This window comes from Canis lupus, chromosome 9 (assembly GCF_003254725.2).
Source record: "Canis lupus dingo isolate Sandy chromosome 9, ASM325472v2, whole genome shotgun sequence".
Classification (NCBI taxonomy): Eukaryota; Metazoa; Chordata; class Mammalia; order Carnivora; family Canidae; genus Canis; species Canis lupus.
In genome coordinates, this window is record NC_064251.1 from 22,449,028 (window position 1) to 22,471,982 (window position 22,955).

The following is a 22,955-nucleotide window of genomic DNA, read 5'->3' on the forward strand; positions in this document are numbered from 1 at the left end:
ATGACTTCCTGCTACATCAACTCATCCCACTGCCTGGGCAGCACCAAGATGCCTACAGCAACAAATGTCTGTGGCCCCTGCATTGACATTGGAGGCCAGCCTGGGTCAGAGGCCAAGGCTGCGTCTCTGTGCCTGTCGGCCACCATCGCACATGCCAACCGACCACGTGTTGGGGCAACCCCTCTGGGCCAACCCAGCCTCTGTATGCCCCACAGCTGCCAAACTGCTTGCCCCTTGCCAGGGACCCGCAACATTCCTGGCAACATTGGAGTCTGTGAGAACTATGGGGAGGGCGCTCCCAATGGCCATGAGAAGGTGACCATGCAGTTCCTGAATGATCGCCTGGCCAACTACCTGGAGAAGGTGCGCCAGCTGGAGAGGGACAATGAGGAGCTGGAGACCAAGATCCGAGAGTCAAGCAAATGCCATGAGTCCACTGTGTGTCCAGACTACCAGTCCTACTTCCAGACGATTGAGGAGCTCCAGCAGAAGGTGAGGTTTGGAGTAGCTTGGGAAGTGCTGGGTCTGAGGAAGGTGATAGGGCCTGGCAGGCAAGAAGCCACTGAAGGTTCAGGGAGCTTTGGGTTCTTGGATTCCCTTGAGTGTGAGTGTACTGCCACCTGTAGAGCTGGGGCCCAGGTTATGATGTTTTGTGTATGAACTGTCTTCCTGGTTTTCCTCAGATCCTGTGTAGCAAGGCTGAGAATACCAGGCTGATTATCCAAGTGGACAATGCCAAGCTGGCTGCTGATGACTTTAGAATCAAGTAAGTAGGGCCTGAAGAAGGCTCAAAGTGACTCCTTCTTCCACCCTAAGTCCCAATGGCCAAACACCTGATTGACTGAATTACTGTCCTGTTTCTTCTTTCCTAAATTCTCCAAATAGAAATTTTTATTACAAACAAAATGAGTAAAAGGACGAGAAAGAACACCACCAAATTCAGTGTGTATGGTATAGCCCAGAGTTAGTCCTCCTTCATTTATTTTCCTAAAATTAAAGTTAAGGCTGCCTGAGCTCACTAACTAGGGGCAGAATAAGGTGATTTCAAGAATAAACTGAGTAAGGACAGTCGTTGAATTTCTTATGTAAGTTAGACGATCCCCTTACAGATGGGTCAAAGTCCAGATTTACCTATGGGGTCCTCAGGTACCAGGTGTTTCTGCTAAACAAAGATCAGATATAGAGAAATAGCCCAATACAAGCATGAAGGGGGCAAATCACTGACGTGGTGCTTGGTTGTTGCTTAACCTGGTTAAAGGATAGCTCACACAGCAGTGTGAGCCCTGTCCTGGATGCTAAGATACATTGTAGGCAAGTCAGTTAATCTTTTGGCATTAAAGTTGCTTCAAGCCAATGATAAAATGATATCTGCTATGAGTGCTTTTCTAGGTCATGAGCCAATTGAGTAGAGGGACTGAGTCTAATTCATCTCTGAGGCCAGAGTTGAGCACAGTGAGCAAATGAGAATCCCAGTTGGTGAAGGAAATGGAAACTAGGGGCAGCTGAGAGGGGCTGTCTTTGGCATCCTGCTAACCTTGCATCTCCTGTGCTGGCAGGCACGAAAGTGAGCTCTCCCTGCGCCAGATGGTAGAGGCGGACATGTGTGGGATGCACAAGCTCATGGATGACCTGAGCCTGGCCAAGGCTGACCTGGAGGCCCAGCAGGAGTCCCTGAAGGAGGAGCTGCTCTGCCTCAAGAGGAACCACGAACAGGTGTGGTCCTGGGGATGCAGACCTATGGGGAAGGCACTGGCCAGGAAAGGGAGCACTGCTCACCCTGGGGCTCTAGGGTTAAACCTGGGGTTCACTTGGCATCAGGATGAAGGGTTGATCCAGGTCTGGCAGTCAGACTGATTGTGTGGGATGTGGCAGAGGGGGAGTTTCTGGTCTGTAAAGATTTGCCTTGTCTATATAGGAAGGTGTCCAAATGGATTCTCCCCGTGGACCATGGGCAAGACCTCTCATGTCAGTGCATGAGTGGGGTCGCCTCTCATGCTGCTTGTCTGGGGAGGGGTTCAGGTGTCATCTGCTCTGTCAAAAAGCCTTTCCTCACTTAGGGTGTGGATCTTTCTGTTCCTACAGGAAGTGAGCATTCTGAGGGGCCAGCTGGGGGACAAGCTCCAGATTAAGCTGGATGTTGAGCCCACCGTGGACCTGGGCAGAGTGCTGGAGGACATGAGGTGCCACTATGAGGCCATGGTGCAGACCAGCCGCAATGATGTGGAGGAGTGGTTCCAAGATCAGGTGAGGGTGCTGCCTCGGTGCAGGGAGGGACCCGGGCTTCCACACGGGCAGGCTGCTGATCATGTCTCTGTGCACTTGTGCTTCAGTCTGAGAGCATCAGCCAGCAGGACATGTCCTGCTCTGAGGAGTTGCGGTGCTGCCAGTCGGAGATCCTGGAGCTGAGACGCACGGTGAACGCCCTGGAGGTGGAGCTTCAGGCCCAGCACACACTGGTGAGCTCCTTTGCACACCTGGAAGACAGTCTGGTTCCCATTCCCAAGAGCAGTTCCTGGTTCAGTCCCTGCCTCCCTTAAGTACAGACCAGGACACAGTTCAAACCTTGAGTTCCTTGCCTTTGCAAGAACTTTCTCATAGATGTGGTTGCTGAGAGAATGAACATTCCTTCAGATGAGCGAGGTCCTGCAAATTTATGCTGAGGTCTACAATGATGAGCAATGGCACGTCATTAGTTCTTCCAGCTGAGGAGTGCTAACAGGAGCTAGGTTGTTCTCCAGGCCTGGCAACACCTTGGGGTGTCACAGTCTTACTGGAGAGACTGGGGGCTGCAGTCCACGATTTTCCATCTGGTTCTGTCTTTGGTATTACAGAAAGACTGTCTGCAGAACTCTCTGTGTGAAGCCGATGCCCGTTTTGGCACGGAGCTGGCGCAGATGCAGATCCTGATTAGCAACGTGGAGGAGCAGCTGTCTGAGATCCGGGGTGACCTGGAGCGGCAGAACCAGGAGTACCAGGTGCTGCTGGACGTTAAGGCTCGGTTGGAGTGTGAGATCAACACATACCGGAAACTTCTGGAGAGCGAGGATTGCAAGTAGGTGTGATCTAGGCACTTGGCCAAGTCATTTGGTCAGTTCAAATGAGACTCTCAGGGTAATAGTTGTGCTGTCTACAAAGAGGAAGGTGGTGTATGCTTCTGCTGAATGACCCATTGCCCTTTAATCTCCTCACTCTGTGCATCATTGACATAGTGTTAAGGGAGAGACTGTCCGTTCAGACCATTGCCAGGTCTCCAGTGGGGCTACTTGGTGTAGCTGTTGACTGGGGAGAGAAGACATGTAACTGTTCCTTGAGTAGGAGATTTGCATATAGAACCCAACAAATTTGTTGGACTTGATTTTGCTCTCTTGTCAATCATTCTTTGTATTTTATACCTATAGGAGAGAATCTGATTCTCATATAGAATATATGATTGGGGAAGGCATTTTAAGATCACTCAGTCTAGTCATAAGGGTGCATAGTAGAGATCAATGGCCAGGGGTTCCATTGGGTCATTGTCCTATAGTTTTATTTATTTTATTTAAATTCAATATGCCAACATATAGTATAACACCCAGTGCTCATCTCATCTTGTGCCCTCCTTTATGCCTGCCACCCGGTTTGTCCTGTGGTTTTGGAGTGGGGACTTCTTCTTTGTGCTCCATCACATATCACTCATTTCCCACCTCTAACTTTGTTCACCTTCTCTATCTCTCCACAGACTCCCCTGCAATCCATGCTCCACTGCTGCCTCCTGTGTCACATCCCCCTGTGCAACTCGTCCAAGCTGTGCCCTCTGCCCCACTTTTGTGTCCGGGTCAGCCTGTGGAGCCAATACCGGGAGCCGGTTTTGAATGCCCACGCACCAGCAGGGGCAGTTAAAGCAAGAGGATGCCCAAGGAGAAATGCTTTTTATATATGCAGGCACTCGGTTTCTAACTATTGCTGACTTTTTGTACGTAGAGGCCTTTCCAAAGGTGACAGAATATCAGGAGAAGTGGAATCTTGGTTGGGAGGCTTCCTTCTCAGTTCCAGATTTTCCCAGATAAGTTTCATGACCTCAGTGGCTGGATCCCAACCACCAGTGGTGGCTTGGGAATATCTACATTGAAGATACTCAGGCATAGGATCAGATTGAAAAAGTATCTTGGGGAGAGGATGGGGTGGGACCTGAAATTGCATTTGCATTTCAAAACACCAATTTTAGTTTGAAAATTTCCAGTTTGTGGCCAGGAAAGTGAAGAACAAACTTCACTGTTTGGGATTCCCTCCAACTGATTCCATCTAACATCTGCAGCCTCAGATAATGGCTCCAGAGAGGGAGCAAAGGAACTAGATACTACATATCTGACCACTTCCTCCTCTATTTCCTTTCTCCTTTCATCCTGCCTCCCTGCTTTTGAAGTGGCTCCATTTCCTCTCTAGGGTAAGTTAAGAGCTTCCCTTGTATCAGATCTCAGCTCTCTCCACTCAGAGTCCTATCTGACCAAAGGACCGGTCTTGCCTCTTGCTCTGTAAAGGGAACTTTCAGATTAAAAAAATCTCTCTTCTCTAGAAATCTTGACTTTCTTAACTATTGGCTGGCTACACCTCTCTTCATCTAATTTGACAGTAACATTTGAACAATGACTTTATATTTTCTAGTACTTTCTCCTGAAATATTAAAACCTATTGATTCAATAGACCACACTGTTGGGCATGATGATTTAGGGTAATGGAAAATATATCTACAATATTTCCAAAATTTTTCTTCTTGCTTACCTTCTGTGCTCCCACCTTACGTCTTACCACTCTCTCCCTTCCTCACCACGATGCCGCCACATTGGCCAGTGTATTCCTTGGGTGTCCCTGAGACTGGTCCCTGCTTTTCCTCCTCCCTAGAATGCTTTCCTTCTCCTTACTACTCAGGGCTCAGAAGAAATGTCACTCCCTCCAAGAGCTCCTGCTTGGCCATCCGTCCACAATGATTACAGCCTTGTCACTCTCTGTCCTGCTTACTGTCACCATGGTAGCCCTCAACAGCTAAAATTGCCTGCTTCTCCATTGTTTTCTCATTAAAATGCTTCTTGAAGATCAGCATTGTACACTGCTGCTTCCCCAGAGCCTAGCTCACTGCTTGATAAAGAGTAGATGCTTAATAAACATCTGTTAAAAGGATGAATGTGTCTTCCTGACTTTATCTCTGACTTGTTATGGGCCTTGAGAATCATCACTTAATTCAGCATTTTTCCCTGCTATAAAATGAAGGGTATGTCATTTTTCCTACTTACATTCTAGATCTGTCATGGATTCTATGGGTAAATGAGATGGCAGAAATTTAAAAAGCCTGAAAAGGAGACAGCACCATATTAGCCTCATTTAGAGCCAATGTCATATACTTAGGAATGTGAGAGCTGAGCCAGACTGCTCAGAGTTCACCCATGGCTTCAGACTTTTTCCTCTGGGCAGCTAAAATTAATTTCCTCTAGAAGCTTAATGCAATCAGAAATGAGATGGTGCACTTAATAATTTGCTTTCCAGAGCAAATTTTATTTCAGTATTTGCATTAGTTCAAAGCATGAGAAAACTTTGCTTCAAAGGGGCAGAGCCTTCTTAGCAACTCCCTAATATTGAATCCACCCATGGAGAGGAGGCCCAATTTTATGGATCCTCTCATTTCCTTTTTCTCCCTTGGGATCCACCAGTGTTGAAGTGATGGGACAATACGCCCTTGACCTCAGAGGCATTCATTAATTCTACAGGTCACTGTGATTCTTGTAGATCTCCATTTTGGAGGTTTTATTTTTCAGGAATGCAGATTATGTTCATTTGCAGTCCTGATTTCTAAATGTGGTTAACAGCTGGTTGAAAATCCCCAACAGTGCAATTGCTGGGTCATAGGGCAGGTATATTTTTAACTCTTTGAGGAACCTCCACACAGTTTTCCAGAGTGGCTGCACCAGTTCACATTCCCACCAACAGTGTATGAGGGTTCCTTTTTCTCCGCATCCTCTCCAACATTTGTTGTTTCCTGCCTTGTTAATTTGCCCCATTCTCACCGGTGTGAGGTGGTATCTCATTGTGGTTTTGATTTGTATTTCCCTGATGGCAAGTGATGCAGAGCATTTTCTCATATGCATGTTGGCCATGTCTATGTCTTCCTCTGTGAGATTTCTGTTCATGTCTTTTTCCCATTTCATGATTGGATTGTTTGTTTCTTTGGTGTTGAGTTTAATAAGTTCTTTATAGATCTTGGAAACTAGCCCTTTATCTGATATGTCATTTGCAAATATCTTCTCCCATTCTGTAGGTTGTCTTTGAGTTTTGTTGACTGTATCCTTTGCTGTGCAAAAGCTTCTTATCTTGATGAAGTCCCAATAGTTCATTTTGAAAAAAAAATAGCTTCTTCAGCCTCACTGCTTCTCAGGCCTTGTTCCATCATATGAGAAAAAGCAGCAGGGAGAAATGAAGTCACTTAAACCACCCACATCAGAGTAAAGACTGGGATAGTTCAAGGCAGCCTAGTCTCCATGGGGACAAACTGCCTGTTGGCATATAGGGACTACAGCTTCCAGTTCCGAGTGTGGTCCTGATGGCGATAGGTGACCTTCAAGAAGGACTTCTCATGATAAGTTGCCATTTTGTCTGAAGTGGGTTGACTGACCTGTGTTGGGAGCAGAAGCAGAAACAGGAGTCTTGCCAGAAACTGGCTTGGTTTTTTCCCTCATGATCTGAGCTGGAAAGCTTCCTCTGCAGCTTTGACTTTTTCTGAGAAGTGAAATGAATGAGATGGGACCTGCCGAGTTGGTGCCCACCTCTGAAGCACTGCCTTTTGGGAAAGATCCAGGCTTCTGCTTTTGACCAGCTTCAGTCCCTGACGCTGTGCCTGGTGCATTTCTTTCTTTCCTGTGAACAGCAACATCTACATCGCACAGAACCTGCTTTGCTCTCTCCCTCTTTGATGGTTAAACATTTGAATATAACTGCTCAGTTTTAAAATGGAATTTTACATGAGAGACACCTAACTCTGGGAAATGAACAAGGGGTAGTGGAAGGGGAGGTGGGTGGGGGTTTGGGGTGACTGGGTGATGGGCACTGAGGGGAGCACTTGGCGGGATGAGCCTGGGTGTTATGCTATATGTTGGCAAATTGAACTCCAATAAAACAATTAAAAAAATAAAAAAATAAAATGGAGTTTTATATATTGCTGGCTTCCCCTTGCCTGATAGTAAGTGCTATCTCTTCTTCCTGGGAGTAGAATGTCATGCTCTAGCATTCTTATAGTCAGACATTATAACTGCTTTTAAAATACGAAACAGTGAAGCTCCCAGAAGTTAAATAGCTTGATTACAGATATGATTTGGCAAGTGGCTGAGCCAGGACTGAGACCTAAATTGCACTGGCTGCAAAGCAACTCTCATTGTATCACTTAATGTATTTATCCTCTGCTTCTTTGAGTGATTGAGCTGCTTTTTAAAGAGGGACCTTTGTGTATGGCGTAAGAGAATGGTCTAGTTTCATTCTTCTGCATGTGGCTGTCCAATTTTCCCAGCATTTATTGAAGAGACTGTCTTTTTCCAGTGGATAGTCTTTCCTGCTTTGTCAAATATTAGTTGACCATAAAGTTGAGGGTCCACTTCTGGAGTCTCTATTCTTCTGTTCCATTAATCCATGTGTCTGTTTTTGTGCTAGTACCACACTGTCTTGATGACCACAGCTTTGTAGTACAACCTGAAATCTGGCATCGTGATGCCCCCAGCTATGGTTTTATTTTTTAATACTCCCCTGGCTATTCAGGGTCTTTTCTGATTCTCTCACACCATACACAAATAAAAACTCAAAAGGGATGAAAGATCTAAATGTGAGACAAGATTCCATCAAAATCCTAGAGGAGAACACAGGCAGCACCCTTTTTGAACTTGGCCACAGCAACTTCTTGCAAGATATATTCATGAAGGCAAGAGAAACAAAAGCAAAAATGAATTATTGGGACTTCATCAAGATAAGAAGCTTCTGCACAGCAAAAGAAACAGTCATCAAAACTAAAAGACAACCTACAGAATGGGAGAAGATATTTTCAAATGACATATCAGATAAAGGGCTAGTATCCAAGATCTATAAAGAACTTATTAAACTCAACACCAAAGAAACAAACAATCCAATCATGAAATGGGCGAAAGACATGAAGAGAAATCTCACAGAGGAAGACATAGACATGGCCAACAAGCACATGAGAAAATACTCCACATCACTTGCCATCAGGGAAATACAAATCAAAACCACAATGAGATACCACCTCACACCAGTGAGAATGGGGAAAATTAACAAAGCAGGAAACCACAAATGTTGGAGAGGATGTGGAGAAAGGGGAACCCTCTTGCACTGTTGGTAGGAATGTGAAATGGTGCAGCCACTCTGGAAAACTGTGTGGAGGTTCCTCAAAAGTTAAAAGTAGATCTGCCCTACGACCCAGCAATTGCACTGCTGGAGATTTACCCCAAAGATGCAGATGCAATGAAACGCCGGGACACCTGCACCCCGATATTTATAGCAGCAATGTCCACAATAGCCAAAGTGTGGAAGGAGCCTCGGTGTCCATCGAAAGATGAATGGATAAAGAAGATATGTTTTATGTATACAATGGAATATTACTCAGCCATTAGAAATGACAAATACCCACTATTTGTTTCAACGTGGAGGGACCTGGAGGGTATTATGCTGAGTGAAATAAGTCAATCAGAAAAGGACAAACATTATATGGTCTCATTCATTTGGGGAATATGAAAATTATGTAAAGGAATAAAGGGAAAGAAGAGAAAATGAGTGTAAATATCAGTGAAAGTGAGACAACATGAGAGACACCTAACTCTGGGAAATGAAAAAGGGGTAGTGGAAGGGGAAGTGGGTGGAGGGTTGGGGTGACTGGGTGATGGGCACTGAGGGGGGCACTTGGCAGGATGAGCACTGGGTGTTATGCTATATGTTGGCAAATTGAACTCCAATAAAAAATAAAAAAAAAATAAAGAGGGACCTTCTTTCCTCAAAAAATTAAAAACAGAATCACCATATGATGCAATAGTTCCATTACTGGGTATTTACCCCAAGAAAGGGAAAACACTAATTTGAAAAGATATATGCACCCTTACGTTTATTGCAGCATTATCTATACTAGCCAAGATATGGAAGCAATCCAAGTGTCCATCGATAGATGAATGGATAAAGAATAGGTGGTATTTAATGGAATATTACTCAGCCAGAAAAAGAATGAGATCTTGCCATTGCAACAATAATGGTTGGACCTAGAGGGTATAACGCTAAGTGAAATGTCAGTCTGAGAAAGACAAATACTGTATGATTTCACTCATATGTGGAGGTTAAGAAACAAAACAAATGAACAAAGGAAAAAAAAAGACAAACAGAAAACCTGACCCTTAAATACAGAGAATAAACTAGTGGTTGCCAGAGGGCATATAGATGGGAGGACAGGTAAAATAGATAAAAGGGATTAGGAGTACACTTATCATGAGGAGCTGAGTAATGTATAGAATTGTTGAATTACTCTATTATAAACCTGGAACTAATATTACATTGTATGTTAACTATACTTGAATAATAAAAAAAAGACACAGGGAGACCTTGTAATGTGAGCTTTGGGTGTCCCGGTTTTTCATACTTAAGATCACTGACATAATGTAATTTGGAAAAGGTCATCGAAATTGTGTAATTTGTTTTATTTATTTAGTACAAACTTTATGGGACAGTGTATTGTCAGTTCCTGAATAAGCTAGTCTTCCCCCAGCTTACTGCTGTCTAACTCCTCCTAAATGCCTTGTCTGTGTTGAACATTTCATGCATCAAATCAGTATCTGGGAAGGGATAAAGGATGGCTTTTGAGGGGAGAGTATGTCATTAGCAGAAAAGGACTGACTATTCCCAGTAAAACCAAAGCAATTGGTTCTGTCATAAATAATTCTAAGCTTTTCCCAAAAGGACATGGGTTAAACATATAATTCAGTGTGATCTACATTTCAAAGGTCTGTAGGACTTTTAATTGAATTGTGTTCCTAGATGAAAACAAATGTTATCCTAATTCTGATTTGATTTAGGACTACAGGGTTTAGAAGTCAAGGATTTTCCTTTTTTTTTTTTTAAAGATTTTATTTATTTATTTATTTATTTATTTATTTATTTATTTATTTATTTATGAGAGAGAGAGAGAGAGAGAGAGAGAGGTGGAGACATAGGTAGAGGGAGAAGCAGGTTCCTTCAGGGGAACCTGATGTGGGATTCGATCCTGGCACCTCAGGATCATGCCCTGAGCCAAAGGCAAATGCTCAACCACTGAGCCACCCAGGTGTCCCAGAAGTCAAGGATTTTCTATCATTGGAGCAACAAGCATCACCATGCACCAAGCACTGTGGAGGATAAAACTGAGTATGATTTGCTCTATAGCTGAGCTCATTTAGTTTTTTCTTTTACGTGTTCATTGATTGAGCATTACCTGTGAGTCAGATGCTCTGTTGGGAATTACAGAGATAAACAAGACAAAAATAATAAGGCAAAATCCCTGGTTCTGAGTGTCTTCCACATAAGCCAGCAACAAAGCCCACTATGAAGAGGGCTACGTTTAAGGTAAACTGAGGATTCAGTGTGAGTGGAGAAGAGGAACTGATCAAATGCCCTATAAAGCGGGAGGAAGCTTCCACTTGAAGGCAACTCTTTTTTTTTTTTTTTTTTTGAAGGCAATTCTTGAGTTGAGGAACATGAACCCTCAGGGTTATACTTGACCTTCAGAATGTTTCAGAGTTAAGGTATTTAATAATAGATTGTCAATGTGCAAAATAATGCAGTGTCAATATTTCTCTAATTAAAAAATATTTACTTGTTCGAGAGAGAGAGAGTGAGAGTGCACACATGTGTGTGAACAGGGGGAAGGGCAGAGGGAGGGAGAGAGAGAGAGAGGGAGGAGGGACAAGGAGATTCCATGCAGAACACAGAGCCCGATGCAGGGCTCAATCTCACAACCCTGAGATCATGGTCTGAGCTGAAATTAAGAGTTGAACGCTCAACTGACAGAGCCACCCAGGCACACCAATATTTCCTTATCTATATTGCATAAAATCTATGAAATAGGCCAAATAAATAATTCTATAAGAATTAGTTCTTATAATAATAAGAATAAAGAGTAAGAATAAATTCTTATAATAATTCAGAAATTCAAGTGGGCCAAATAAATGGTTTGACAATGACTTAGAATTTCATATTTTCCCGACTTCCTGGTCATCCACTCTACAATTTTCTATATTGCATTGTTCTCCTTTCCATTAAACGTACCTTTGTCCCAGGACTATCTCCAGCCAGGTCAGTGAGAGATTTGTTAACTTTACATCCATAGTATATGGTCCCCTGAGAAGCTCAGAGGAATAGACTCCTAACATTGAGGGGAAATCCACAAGCTTATGGGGGCACAGGTTGGAGGAGATGGTGCCTAGTTCAATGTCCCAGGGACCTCCTCATCCAGAGTCATCACTCAAACATGAGGCTGTGGAAGGCAAAGGGGCTTCTGAACACTGGGCCAGAACAACATCTGAACCCAACCAGTTGAGTACAAAAGTCATAGACTTCTGAAAGGGGAAATGGAACCCAAGGGTGTCCAAACTTACAAAATACCAAGCATTTTTTGTTTGTAGAAAAGCTTCTTGGGATCCCTGGGTGGCGCAGCGGTTTAGCGCCTGCCTTTGACCCAGGGCGCGATCCTGGAGACCCGGGATCGAGTCCCACGTCGGGCTCCCGGTGCATGGAGCCTGCTTCTCTCTCTGCCTGTGTCTCTGCCTCTCTCTCTCTGTGTCTATCATGAATAAATAAATAAAATCTTTAAAAAAAAAAAAAAGAAAAGCTTCTTTAAAATATTGCTTACAACGAAAGATGAATGGATAAAGAAGATGTGGTTTATGTATACAATGGAATATTACTCAGCTATTAGAAATGACAAATACCCACCATTTGCTTCAACGTGGATGGAACTGGAGGGTATTATGCTGAGTGAAGTAAGTCAGTCAGAGAAGGACAAACATTATATGTTCTCATTCATTTGGGGAATATAAATAATAGTGAAAGGGAAAATAAGGGAAGGGAGAAGAAATGTGTGGGAAATATCAGAAAGGGAGACAGAACGTAAAGACTGCTAACTCTGGGAAACGAACTAGGGGTGGTAGAAGGGGAGGAGGGCGGGGGGTGGGAGTGAATGGGTGACGGGCACTGGGTGTTATTCTGTATGTTAGTAAATTGAACACCAATAAAAAATAAATTAAAAAAAAAAAGAACATACATTCTGTAAAAACTTGAAACATAAGTGAAGCCTACACCATGCAAATAGTTCTCCTCCACAAATTAGTTTCCATATCTATCCAAGGGAGGAGGGGGACTATTTTGAGATTCTAACAGATGGTCCTCAATATATTTCCTTGTACTCTGGGGCTCTTCTAGTAGCTGTAGCCCAAGCAGCACTCAGTGATTAGGGAGAGGGTTGGCATAGCAGAAGGCAGGTTTTGAGTCTCATGAGGCCAATCCCCGAGTTGATGAGAGAATGGACTTGGATGAGACAAGTATGGGGAAACATCTCGCCCTCTGGTTAGAGGAAGGCATGCCGGGGTCTGGGAATGAAGAGGAGGGGAAGGGAAGAGAATTTAGATGCTGGTGGATCCCCTGCTTGTCCTACCCCTTTATCCCAGACTGGGATACAGAGTCAAGGGCAGGAGGATAATAGGTTGAGGGATGTAGGATCAGAGGATATCTGTTCTTCCTTTCCCAAATAGAGCCTGGAGAGGTACCAAGACCCCCAGGGGAGTCTGCACAGAAGGGCCAAAGAAAATGTCATAGACAATCCTGAGGCCCAGAGTGGTATCAAAGCTGAAATAAGACTCTGTGCATCAGAGAGGATCATGGACAGAGCAAAGGGAAGCCTGAGAGCTCAAGGGCCATGTGGGTGATGATGATGATGCCCTAGCATCACTGGGTGTTCTGGTAGCTGAGAACCCACATGGGTCTCTTCTGCAGTGTGGATGGAGGAAAATCCAAGGGCCCATCCCTACCCACCTCCTGTCTCCCAATATTCTGGGAAAAAGGCCTCTGGAACATGGGGCAGCCTCTTGAAATGGGATCCTTGAGATAACGAGATTAAGGTTCTGCCAGCCGGAATTAATATTGTGAAAATGTCAATGTTACCCAGGGCAATTTACACGTTTAATGCAATCCCTATCAAAATACCATGGAGTTTCTTCAGAGAGTTAGAACAAATTATTTTAAGATTTGTGTGGAATCAGAAAAGACCCCGAATAGCCAGGGGAATTTTAGAAAAGAAAACCATAGCTGGGGGCATCACAATGCCAGATTTCAGGTTGTACTACAAAGCTGTGGTCATCAAGACAGTGTGGTACTGGCACAAAAACGGACACATAGATCAATGGAACAGAATAGAGGATCCAGGAGTGGACACTCAACTTTATGGTCAACTAATATTCGATAAAGGAGGAAAGACTATCCACTGGAAGAAAGACAGTCTCTTCAATAAATGGTGCTGGGAAAATTGGACATCCACATGCAGAAGAATGAAACTAGATTACTCTCTTTCACCATACACAAAGATAAACTCAAAATGGATGAAAGATCTAAATGTGAGACAAGATTCCATCAAAATCCTAGAGGAGAACACAGGCAACACCCTTTTTGAACTCGGCCACAATAACTTCTTGCAAGATACATCCATGAAGGCAAATGAAACAAAAGCAAAAATGAACTATTGGGACTTCATCAAAATAAGAAGCTTTTGCACAGCAAAGGATACAGTCAACAAAACTAAAAGACAACCTACAGAATGGGAGAAGATATTTTCAAGTGACGTATCAGATAAAGGGCTAGTTTCCAAGATCTATAAAGAACTTATTAAACTCAACACCAAAGAAACAAACAATCCAATCATGAAATGGGAAAAAGACATGAACAGAAATCTCACAGAGGAAGACATAGACATGGCCAACAAGCACATGCGAAAACGCTCTGCATCACTGGCCCTCAGGGAAGTACAAATCAAAACCACAATGAGATACCACCTCACACCAGTGAGAATGGGGCAAATTAACAAGGCAGGAAGCCACAAATGTTGGAGAGGATGCGGAGAAAAGGGAACCCTCTTACACTGTTGGTGGGAATGTGAAATGGTGCAGCCACTCTGGAAAACTGTGTGGAGGTTCCTCAAAGAGTTAAAAATAGACCTTCCCTACGACCCAGCAATTGCACTGCTGGGGATTTACCCCAAAGATGCAGATGCAGTGAAACGACGGGACACCTACACCCCAATGTTTATAGCAGCAATGTCCACAATAGCCAAAGTGTGGAAGGAGCCTCGGTGTCCATCGAAAGATGAATGGAGAAAGAAGATGTGGTCTATGTATACAATGGAATATTACTCAGCCATTAGAAACGACAAATACCCACCATTTGCTTCAACGTGAATGGAACTGGAGGGTATTACGCTGAGTGAAATGAGTCAATCGGAGAAGGACAAACATTACATGGACTCATTCATTTGGGGAATATAAATAATAGTGAAAGGGAATATAAGGGAAGGGAGAAGAAATGTGTAGGAAATATCAGAAAGGGAGACAGAACATAAAGACTCCTAACTCTGGGAAACGAACTAGGGGTGATGGAAGGGGAGAAGGGCGGGGGTGGGGTTGACTGGGTGGCGGGCACTGAGGGGGGCACTTGACGGGATGAGCACTGGGTGTTATTCTGTATGTTGGCAAATTGAACACCAATGAAAAATAAATTTATTATTAAAAAAAAAAGGTTCTGCCAGCCGGTGTTGTGTAGGATGAAGATTGAAAATACAATTTAGTTCAAACACAAGAAAATAAAGTTACATATTTTTCACACCTGACTTTATGGTCTGAGATTCCTTCTCCCCATAAATGTAAGCCTACATAGACCCCCCCTTTGGGTAAATATAAAAAGTAGCCTACCGGGCATCTTGTTCCGCATTTGGCCCTTTCTTCACTGAAACTTACACTGTAGGTGCCATTTCTATGTTAGTATATCTATATATCTATCTATACTTACCTCATTCTGTGCAGGGGCTGCAAACTTTTTCACTATATGCATGTACTACAATGCACTTAACCAGGCTTCTTTTGGTGAGTGTCCCATTTCTCTTGAGTCTGCCATGACTTCCTAGATATTGCAATAAATATTTTTTTTATCCTTGTACATGTGTCTATGTAAGTGCATCTGGGATAATTTCTGGAAGTGGAATTATTGGGTCATCGAGTATGGGCAGCTGTCATTTGCATAAGTGCTGCTAAACTGCCTCGAAGAGGCTGCATGATTTACTGCCCACTCCTTCTACAGTGTTTGACAATACCTGTTTTTTCTATACTTTGCCAACATCGTGACATTAACCTTTTTGATCTTTGCTAATTTAAATAGGTACAAAAGGGTAATTTAATAAGCATTTTTGAATTTTAAATGATGTGTGCATCTAAACCGATGATTAAAGGCCACTTGAAAAAAGCCCAGCTAACACTTATTTATAGTGTTTCCTGTGCCATGAGCTGGACATTATTTCAAATGATTTACAGATCATTTAAATATTAAATATCAGATTATTTAACAATTAAAACAAATCTATGAGCTAGATGCTATGACTGCTTCCATTTTGCATGTGTGGAAACCACAGCACAGAGAGGTCAAGCCACCAGGCCAAGTTTTCACAGAACCCGATTCTGAATCCAGGCAGGCTGGCTCCAGAGTTCTTGGCTTTCACCATGCTACTATCCTGCATTAAAGGCTTTGTAATGGGCCCGGGTAGGAGATAAACAAGGTCAAATGTGCTGCCCTAGAATGTGGATAAAGGAACCCTGGCATCAGAGGATGATGGGATGAGGAAGTGCAGACAATTGTTTTTGTCAGCTAGTCTCTGATGACCTGGAGACCTGAGTCAAGAATAAAGCAGACTACTACTAATAAAGACCCTTAAAATCAGACTAAAGATTTCTAAGAAATCATATCATAAAATCCCACCTAATAGAGAAGATGACGTCAGCTTTCTGTCTTTTTCAAAGCTTCTCAACGTGGACTCTTGAGATCACAAAGAACCCTGAGGATGTCAGTCGTGGAACCCCTGTCTCCTTGCCCAGAGCATCTGAGGGTATACAGGCACAGCTGTGCCAGGAGGGATCACCTGTTGTGGTCTGTCAACCTCTTCCTGGTGCAACACACGCAGTGAATGCTGTGTGTGGACAGTGCCTGCTTTCTTAGACACTCTCAGAATCTCCCCCTTGCAACAGGTAAAATGGCTGCAGACCAGACCCGAATCCCATGGGCTACTCCGACTTCACTGCTTTCTTTTTCACACAGAGTTGTCTCAGTAGGTCCCAATATCATGGCATTGAATGATGCTGTTCTGGACTCAGTGTCCAGAACTGAAGACAAACTGCAAATCCAAAACTTTGACTCCATCTGCGATGGCCCCTGTGAATGGAGGGCTGCTGGAGTTCATCACTCTTCATGCTTCATCTCCAGGACTTCTTTAAGGCAACCTGGCTCATACGTTGTTCTCAGGGGCCAGGGACCCTTTATAGGGGGTGAAAGGAGGCAGCCTGGGATGTCAAGGATGAGCTCCTTCCCAGCTGGCACAGCAGAGTGTGTCTCAAACACCTGCCTCATGCCTTCCACTTCCTGCCAGTTCCTTTGAGACAAAGGAAAATCAGAAGAATCCACTTCTTTAAGAGCAACAGGTGGCATCAGTGTCATTATGCAGAACAGATCATGCTGAGCCCAAGTCAGGGCTTTAGAGAGGGGTGTCAGTGAGGGCATCAACACTCCAGTTGTGAAGCCTAAGAAGTAAAAAGAGGTGTGTGTCCTGAGATGGAAGGAACCAGAATTTCAGTCAAGAGGACAAATCCTGCCAGGGGATAGGGCCAAAAGGTGGAGCCTACTTAGCAAATCAAAGGAAATGATTGTAATGGTCCAATTCTCTGGATTAAAGTGATGCATGGTGATGAGGCAAGAGAGAAATAAAGGGGTGTTTGAAGATGCAACATATGCAGATTGCACCCAGAGGCCTCTGAAGGATGAGAAGGCCAGGTCTGGTGATGTCTTCTAATTACAGTGTTTGTAAGGGGTCAGTGGTGACCTCAGGATAACTGGCACTGACCCCAGAGTGGGTTTTCTCTTTAGGAAGAATTCCAGATTTCTTTATTTCTTCTTGAGAGAATTCTAAGAGCCCAGGTTTTACCAATACTCACATCCACTGCCTCCCATTTGGTTTTCTTGGAGAAAGTTGTTCTTGAATTTAGAGATTAGAGAAGACACCTAATTATACTCTTCTGCGGTGTTATCTGATTAGCTTTTCCTCTGTCTATGGGTCCCTCTACTTTCCTTCCAGCACTCTGGAAGGGCAACTCCTGACCCCACAGCACATGGTTGCTTTGGTTCCTTGGCTCTAACAAAAATCTCCGGGATGTGAGGTCTATTTTGGACTTGATTTTGAGTATGACTTTTCTATGTGCAATTTTTTTTTGTCCTCTCTGTTCCGTGTCTAAACATCTTCTCTTGCTAGAATGCAAAGACCTTCAGATATTTTATTTCTTTTTTTAAGATTTTATTTATTAATTCATGAGACACACACACACACACACACACACAGACATAGGCAGAGGGAGAAGCAGGCTCTCTACCGGGAACCCCATGTGGGACTCGATTCCAGGACTGCGTGATCACGACCTGAGCCAAAAGCAGATGCTCAATCACTGAGCCACCCAGGTGCCCCCAGATATTTTATTTCTTTTCACTCAGCTTCTTGCCAACAACTAAGTCTCCTGTAACAAAGCAACAGCACAGGCAGGCAGCACACAGGTTGTTCTAACTGGGGGTCATGGCGGTGTGGCAAGAAAATGAATGGACTCTATAGACATGAGACTGAATCAAGCTCTTGCCAATTTATTCCTCTGTGAATCAGAAAATGGACTTTAGTTTCTTCATTTGCATGCCCAGGATATGTCTAGCTGCCTCCCAGTAGTAAGGATTAAGTAGGAAAGAATACTATACAATAGCTGTTACACCTTACATCCTCATAAATGTTGGTTCTTGAAGTTTTCTTTAAATATCCCTTGAACTCTGGTCCCAGTTCCTTTTTCTAGATCAAATAAAGTTTTTTGTTTGTTTGTCAGTAGCTTCTCTCTAGATACATCCTTGGTCAGGACCATGGATCCTCTCTTTCACCAACTCTTTAGTCTATGGCTCTCATTCAATTTTGTTTAAGACTTCCTGAGATTTCTGGGGTACTGTTTTCTCCTGATGAACAGGGGCCATTGCATATTCAAGAACCAGCACACTCCTTGAGTTCTAGGGAATGTTCTGGAAACATGCTGAACAGGTGAATGATTGAAAATGAATTCTGACTAGTCAACCAAAACTTAGCTAGTGCAAAAGATTCTGGATGCATTGATGCTTTAAAGCTTCTCAAGGGGAGTGTGCAGTATAAAGGAGAGAAGAAAGAAGAAATGGGACTTGACAATAATTAAGTATCTGTAGACTTACCAGTTTTATAAACTGGTGTTTCTGTTCAAAGGAAATGCTGTGTGGGGGCACCTGTGTGGCTCAGTGGTTGAGCATCTGCCTTTGGCTCAGGTTGTGATTCCGGGGTCCTGGGATCAAGTCCTGTATCAGGCTCCCTATAGGGAGCCTGCTTCTCCCTCTGCCTGTGTCTCTGCCTCTCTCTCTGTTTCTCTCATGAACAAATAAATAAAATCTTAACAAAACCCCCCAAAACAAAGGAAAGTCTGGGTGAGTCTAAGCATAGGTGATAGATTCATTGTCCCTCTTGCTACACAATCACTGACCAAAAGATTTAATCCTTAAGTGTGGCCAAATCCACAGAGACACTGGCCCAGTCCAGAAAGAGGACATTTGGCAGTTGAATTAACTGCTAGTGATTGTTAAGTAGTAATATAAATCTCTGACCTTTCCTCAATAGACAACTAATATCAAAAAGCAAAGGGCACCTCAACTTCATCAACATTCCTTTAATGAGGCAAGGAACTCTTAATGGTAAACTCAACAGCTGAGTAACAGGATGACGGTACAACAATAGGTAGAGAATCAAGGCCCTGAGGTCAAAGCATGGAGCCAACACCCACCTGGGATGGGGTATAAAAGGCCCAGGAGGATAGGGGATTGTCACACTCAGTGGCTTGGCCTTCCCAGCTGCTCTGAACCTTCTGTGCACCCTCAGCCCAACACCATGACTTCCTGCTACATCAACTCATCCCACTGTCTGGGCAGCACCAAGATGCCTACAGCAACAAATGTCTGTGGCCCCTGCACTGACATTGGAGGCCAGCCTGGGTCAGAGGGCAACGCTTCATCTCTGTGCCTGTTGGCCACCATTGCACATGCCAACCGACCACGTGTTGGGGCAACCCCTCTGGGCCAACCCAGCCTCTGTATGCCCCACAGCTGCCAAACTGCTTGCCCCTTGCCAGGGACCCGCAACATTCCTGGCAACATTGGAGTCTGTGAGAACTATGGGGAAGGCGCTCCCAATGGCCATGAGAAGGTGACCATGCAGTTCCTGAATGATCGCCTGGCCAACTACCTGGAGAAGGTGCGCCAGCTGGAGAGGGACAATGAGGAGCTGGAGACCAAGATCCGAGAGTCAAGCAAATGCCATGAGTCCACTGTGTGTCCAGACTACCAGTCCTACTTTCAGACCATCAAGGAGCTCCAGCAGAAGGTGAGGTTTGGAGTAGCTTGGGAGGTGCTGGGGCTGAGCAAGGTGGTAGGGCCTGGCAGGCAAGAAGCCACTGAAGGTTCAGGGAGCTTTGGGTTCTTGGATTCCCTTGAGTGTGAGTGTACTGCCACCTGTAGAGCTGGGGCCCAGGTTATGATGTTTTGTGTATGAACTGTCTTCCTGGTTTTCCTCAGATCCTGTGTAGCAAGGCTGAGAATACCAGAATGGTTATCCAAATTGACAATGCCAAGCTGGCTGCTGATGACTTTAGAATCAAGTAAGTCGGGCTGGAAGAGAGTTCAAAGTGACTCCTTTTATCTGTTCTATTTCTAGCTGCCCATCATGGTACTGGCCCAAAGTAGGTGTTTGAAAATTGTTGCTGACTAGAAGCATGAATAGATCATTACATAGGTGTTCACTTTCTTCCTTTCCAAACCAACTTTAACCTATTACTAGAAATGGTCCTTATATAGGAAAAAGAGAACAAAAGCATTGAAACAGAAAGAGGAAGAATCATCTAGATTGGTCAGGTTCTATGTCATTTTCTCCCCACATCTAGAAGAAAAGAGAGCTTTGTGTTAGATAGCCAGAAACAAAATCGAGTCATTGCAAGAATAAACTTTCAGTGCATTGATTGTTGACAGATGTGCTGACTCTTGGCCAAATTTATCAGTGGGAGGAATTGTCACTGTAGGTCCTTGGTAGAGTTGCAATTAAATAAATGAGGAAGGCATAAAAATCATGTGAAATAATCAATCCATGGGGTAAACCAACAAACTGTAGGTCCAGAAGGCTTATTTTAAGGCTATTCTTTTTCCTGGCTAAATGACTCTTTTATAGCAGAATGAACACTTCATTGAAGTTTGAATACTTTGGTTGAATCCATGTATTTACTATTAACTAAGGTATACAATCCTGCATAATCCATTTATTCTTTTTGAGCCTCAGTTTCCCATTCAGTCCCATCCAATGGGCATAATGATATTTGTCCTGACCATGAGCTCTGTAGTACAGGATCTAACATGGTGGATGTTGATTAATTGAAGAAATGAGGATCCAAGTAGGTGGGAACAAGGGAAGGCTGAGAGAGGCTATCTTTGGCATCCTACTAACCTTGCATCTCCTGTGCTGGAAGACATGAGAGTGAGCTCTCCCTGCGCCAGGTGGTAGAGGCGGACATGTGTGGGATGCACAAGCTCATGGATGACCTGAGCCTGGCCAAGGCTGACCTGGAGGCCCAGCAGGAGTCCCTGAAGGAGGAGCTGCTCTGCCTCAAGAGGAACCACGAACAGGTGTGGTCCTGGGGATGCAGACCTATGGGGAAGGCACTGGCCAGGAAAGGGAGCACTGCTCACCCTGGGGCTCTAGGGTTAAACCTGGGGTTCACTTGGCATCAGGATGAAGGGTTGATCCAGGTCTGGCAGTCAGACTGATTGTGTGGGATGTGGCAGAGGGGGAGTTTCTGGTCTGTAAAGATTTGCCTTGTCTATATAGGAAGGTGTCCAAATGGATTCTCCCCGTGGACCATGGGCAAGACCTCTCATGTCAGTGCATGAGTGGGGTCGCCTCTCATGCTGCTTGTCTGGGGAGGGGTTCAGGTGTCATCTGCTCTGTCAAAAAGCCTTTCCTCACTTAGGGTGTGGATCTTTCTGTTCCTACAGGAAGTGAGCATTCTGAGGGGCCAGCTGGGGGACAAGCTCCAGATTAAGCTGGATGTTGAGCCCACCGTGGACCTGGGCAGAGTGCTGGAGGACATGAGGTGCCACTATGAGGCCATGGTGCAGACCAGCCGCAATGATGTGGAGGAGTGGTTCCAAGATCAGGTGAGGGTGCTGCCTCGGTGCAGGGAGGGACCCGGGCTTCCACACGGGCAGGCTGCTGATCATGTCTCTGTGCACTTGTGCTTCAGTCTGAGAGCATCAGCCAGCAGGACATGTCCTGCTCTGAGGAGTTGCGGTGCTGCCAGTCGGAGATCCTGGAGCTGAGACGCACGGTGAACGCCCTGGAGGTGGAGCTTCAGGCCCAGCACACACTGGTGAGCTCCTTTGCACACCTGGAAGACTCAGCCTGGTTCCCATTCCCAAGAGCAGTTCCTGGTTCAGTCCCTGCCTCCCTTAAGTACAGACCAGGACACAGTTCAAACCTTGAGTTCCTTGCCTTTGCAAGAACTTTCTCATAGATGTGGCTGCTGAGGGAATGAACATTCCTTCAGATGAGCGAGGTCCTGCAAATTTATCCTGAGGTCTACAATGATGAGCAATGGCACATCATTAGTTCTTCCAGCTGAGGAGTGCTAACAGGAGCTAGGTTGTTCTCCAGGCCTGGCAACACCTTGGGGTGTCACAGACTTACTGGAGAGACTGGGGGCTGCAGTCCACGATTTTCCATCTGGTTCTGTCTTTGGTATTACAGAAAGACTGTCTGCAGAACTCTCTGTGTGAAGCCGATGCCCGTTTTGGCACGGAGCTGGCGCAGATGCAGATCCTGATCAGCAACGTGGAGGAGCAGCTGTCTGAGATCCGGGGTGACCTGGAGCGGCAGAACCAGGAGTACCAGGTGCTGCTGGATGTCAAGGCTCGGCTGGAGTGTGAGATTGCCACGTACCGGAAACTTCTGGAGAGTGAGGATTGCAAGTAGGTGTGATCGGGTCAATTTCTGGCCAAGCCATTCACCTGACTATCAGGGGATTCTTCAGCAATAACTGATGTCATTGTGGAAGGAGATCTCATCATAAAGAACAAGCCTCCCTGTGCACACAGGCTTAGTGACACACCAGCTTTCCTGGGGTCTGCAGATTATACTATGGGTGGACTGTTACATAAACAGTAGTCCCCCCCAGAGGACTCCTGGATGTGGAGAGACATAGATGAGAGTGGAGGAGGAACTGTTCATACAGATATCATTGGGCTATATGACTTGGTGGCAGACCTGTCCTTTACCCTTTGGTCTTGCCCTCCCTTTGCATCACTGAGACATCTTTTTAATTCCCTGTGTCTAACTCTTCCTCTCTTTTCCGGCAGACTCCCCATCAATCCCTGCTCTACGGCTGCTTCCCGTGTCCTTGGGCCAAGCTGTGCCCCTGCCACCTGCAGCCCTCTCTAAGCCAGTGGGACCAGCACTGAGAACCGATTCTGAAGGTCTGCGTTGCAGTGTGGGAGGTCAAGGCTGGTTGCACTGGAGCTAGGATTGT

At 44.8% G+C, this 22,955-nt stretch overlaps 2 protein-coding genes across 2 annotated transcripts; both read left to right on the plus strand.

The window, feature by feature from the left end:
- On the plus strand, positions 1-5,545 carry KRT38 (keratin 38). The gene is made up of 7 exons (XM_025440537.3): positions 1-492; positions 684-766; positions 1,557-1,713; positions 2,083-2,244; positions 2,331-2,456; positions 2,832-3,052; positions 3,719-5,545. The coding sequence occupies exons 1-7, from the start codon at positions 1-3 to the stop codon at positions 3,849-3,851; spliced, it is 1,374 nt and encodes a 457-aa protein (XP_025296322.2). The 3' UTR covers positions 3,852-5,545.
- A 13,731-nt stretch (positions 5,546-19,276) lies between these two features.
- Positions 19,277-22,955, plus strand: LOC112655473 (keratin, type I cuticular Ha8-like). Its single transcript, XM_025440586.3, has 7 exons — positions 19,277-19,768; positions 19,960-20,042; positions 20,901-21,057; positions 21,427-21,588; positions 21,675-21,800; positions 22,178-22,398; positions 22,786-22,955. The coding sequence occupies exons 1-7, from the start codon at positions 19,277-19,279 to the stop codon at positions 22,865-22,867; spliced, it is 1,323 nt and encodes a 440-aa protein (XP_025296371.1). The 3' UTR covers positions 22,868-22,955.

Coding starts and splice junctions, on each gene's coding strand:
- KRT38 (XM_025440537.3), top strand. CDS start 1: ATGACTTCCTGCTACATCAACTCATCCCACTGCCTGGGCAGCACCAAG. Junction 493..683: donor TTGAGGAGCTCCAGCAGAAG/GTGAGGTTTGGA, acceptor GGTTTTCCTCAG/ATCCTGTGTAGCAAGGCTGA. Junction 2,457..2,831: donor TTCAGGCCCAGCACACACTG/GTGAGCTCCTTT, acceptor TTGGTATTACAG/AAAGACTGTCTGCAGAACTC.
- LOC112655473 (XM_025440586.3), top strand. CDS start 19,277: ATGACTTCCTGCTACATCAACTCATCCCACTGTCTGGGCAGCACCAAG. Junction 20,043..20,900: donor GCTGATGACTTTAGAATCAA/GTAAGTCGGGCT, acceptor CTGTGCTGGAAG/ACATGAGAGTGAGCTCTCCC. Junction 21,058..21,426: donor TCAAGAGGAACCACGAACAG/GTGTGGTCCTGG, acceptor CTGTTCCTACAG/GAAGTGAGCATTCTGAGGGG.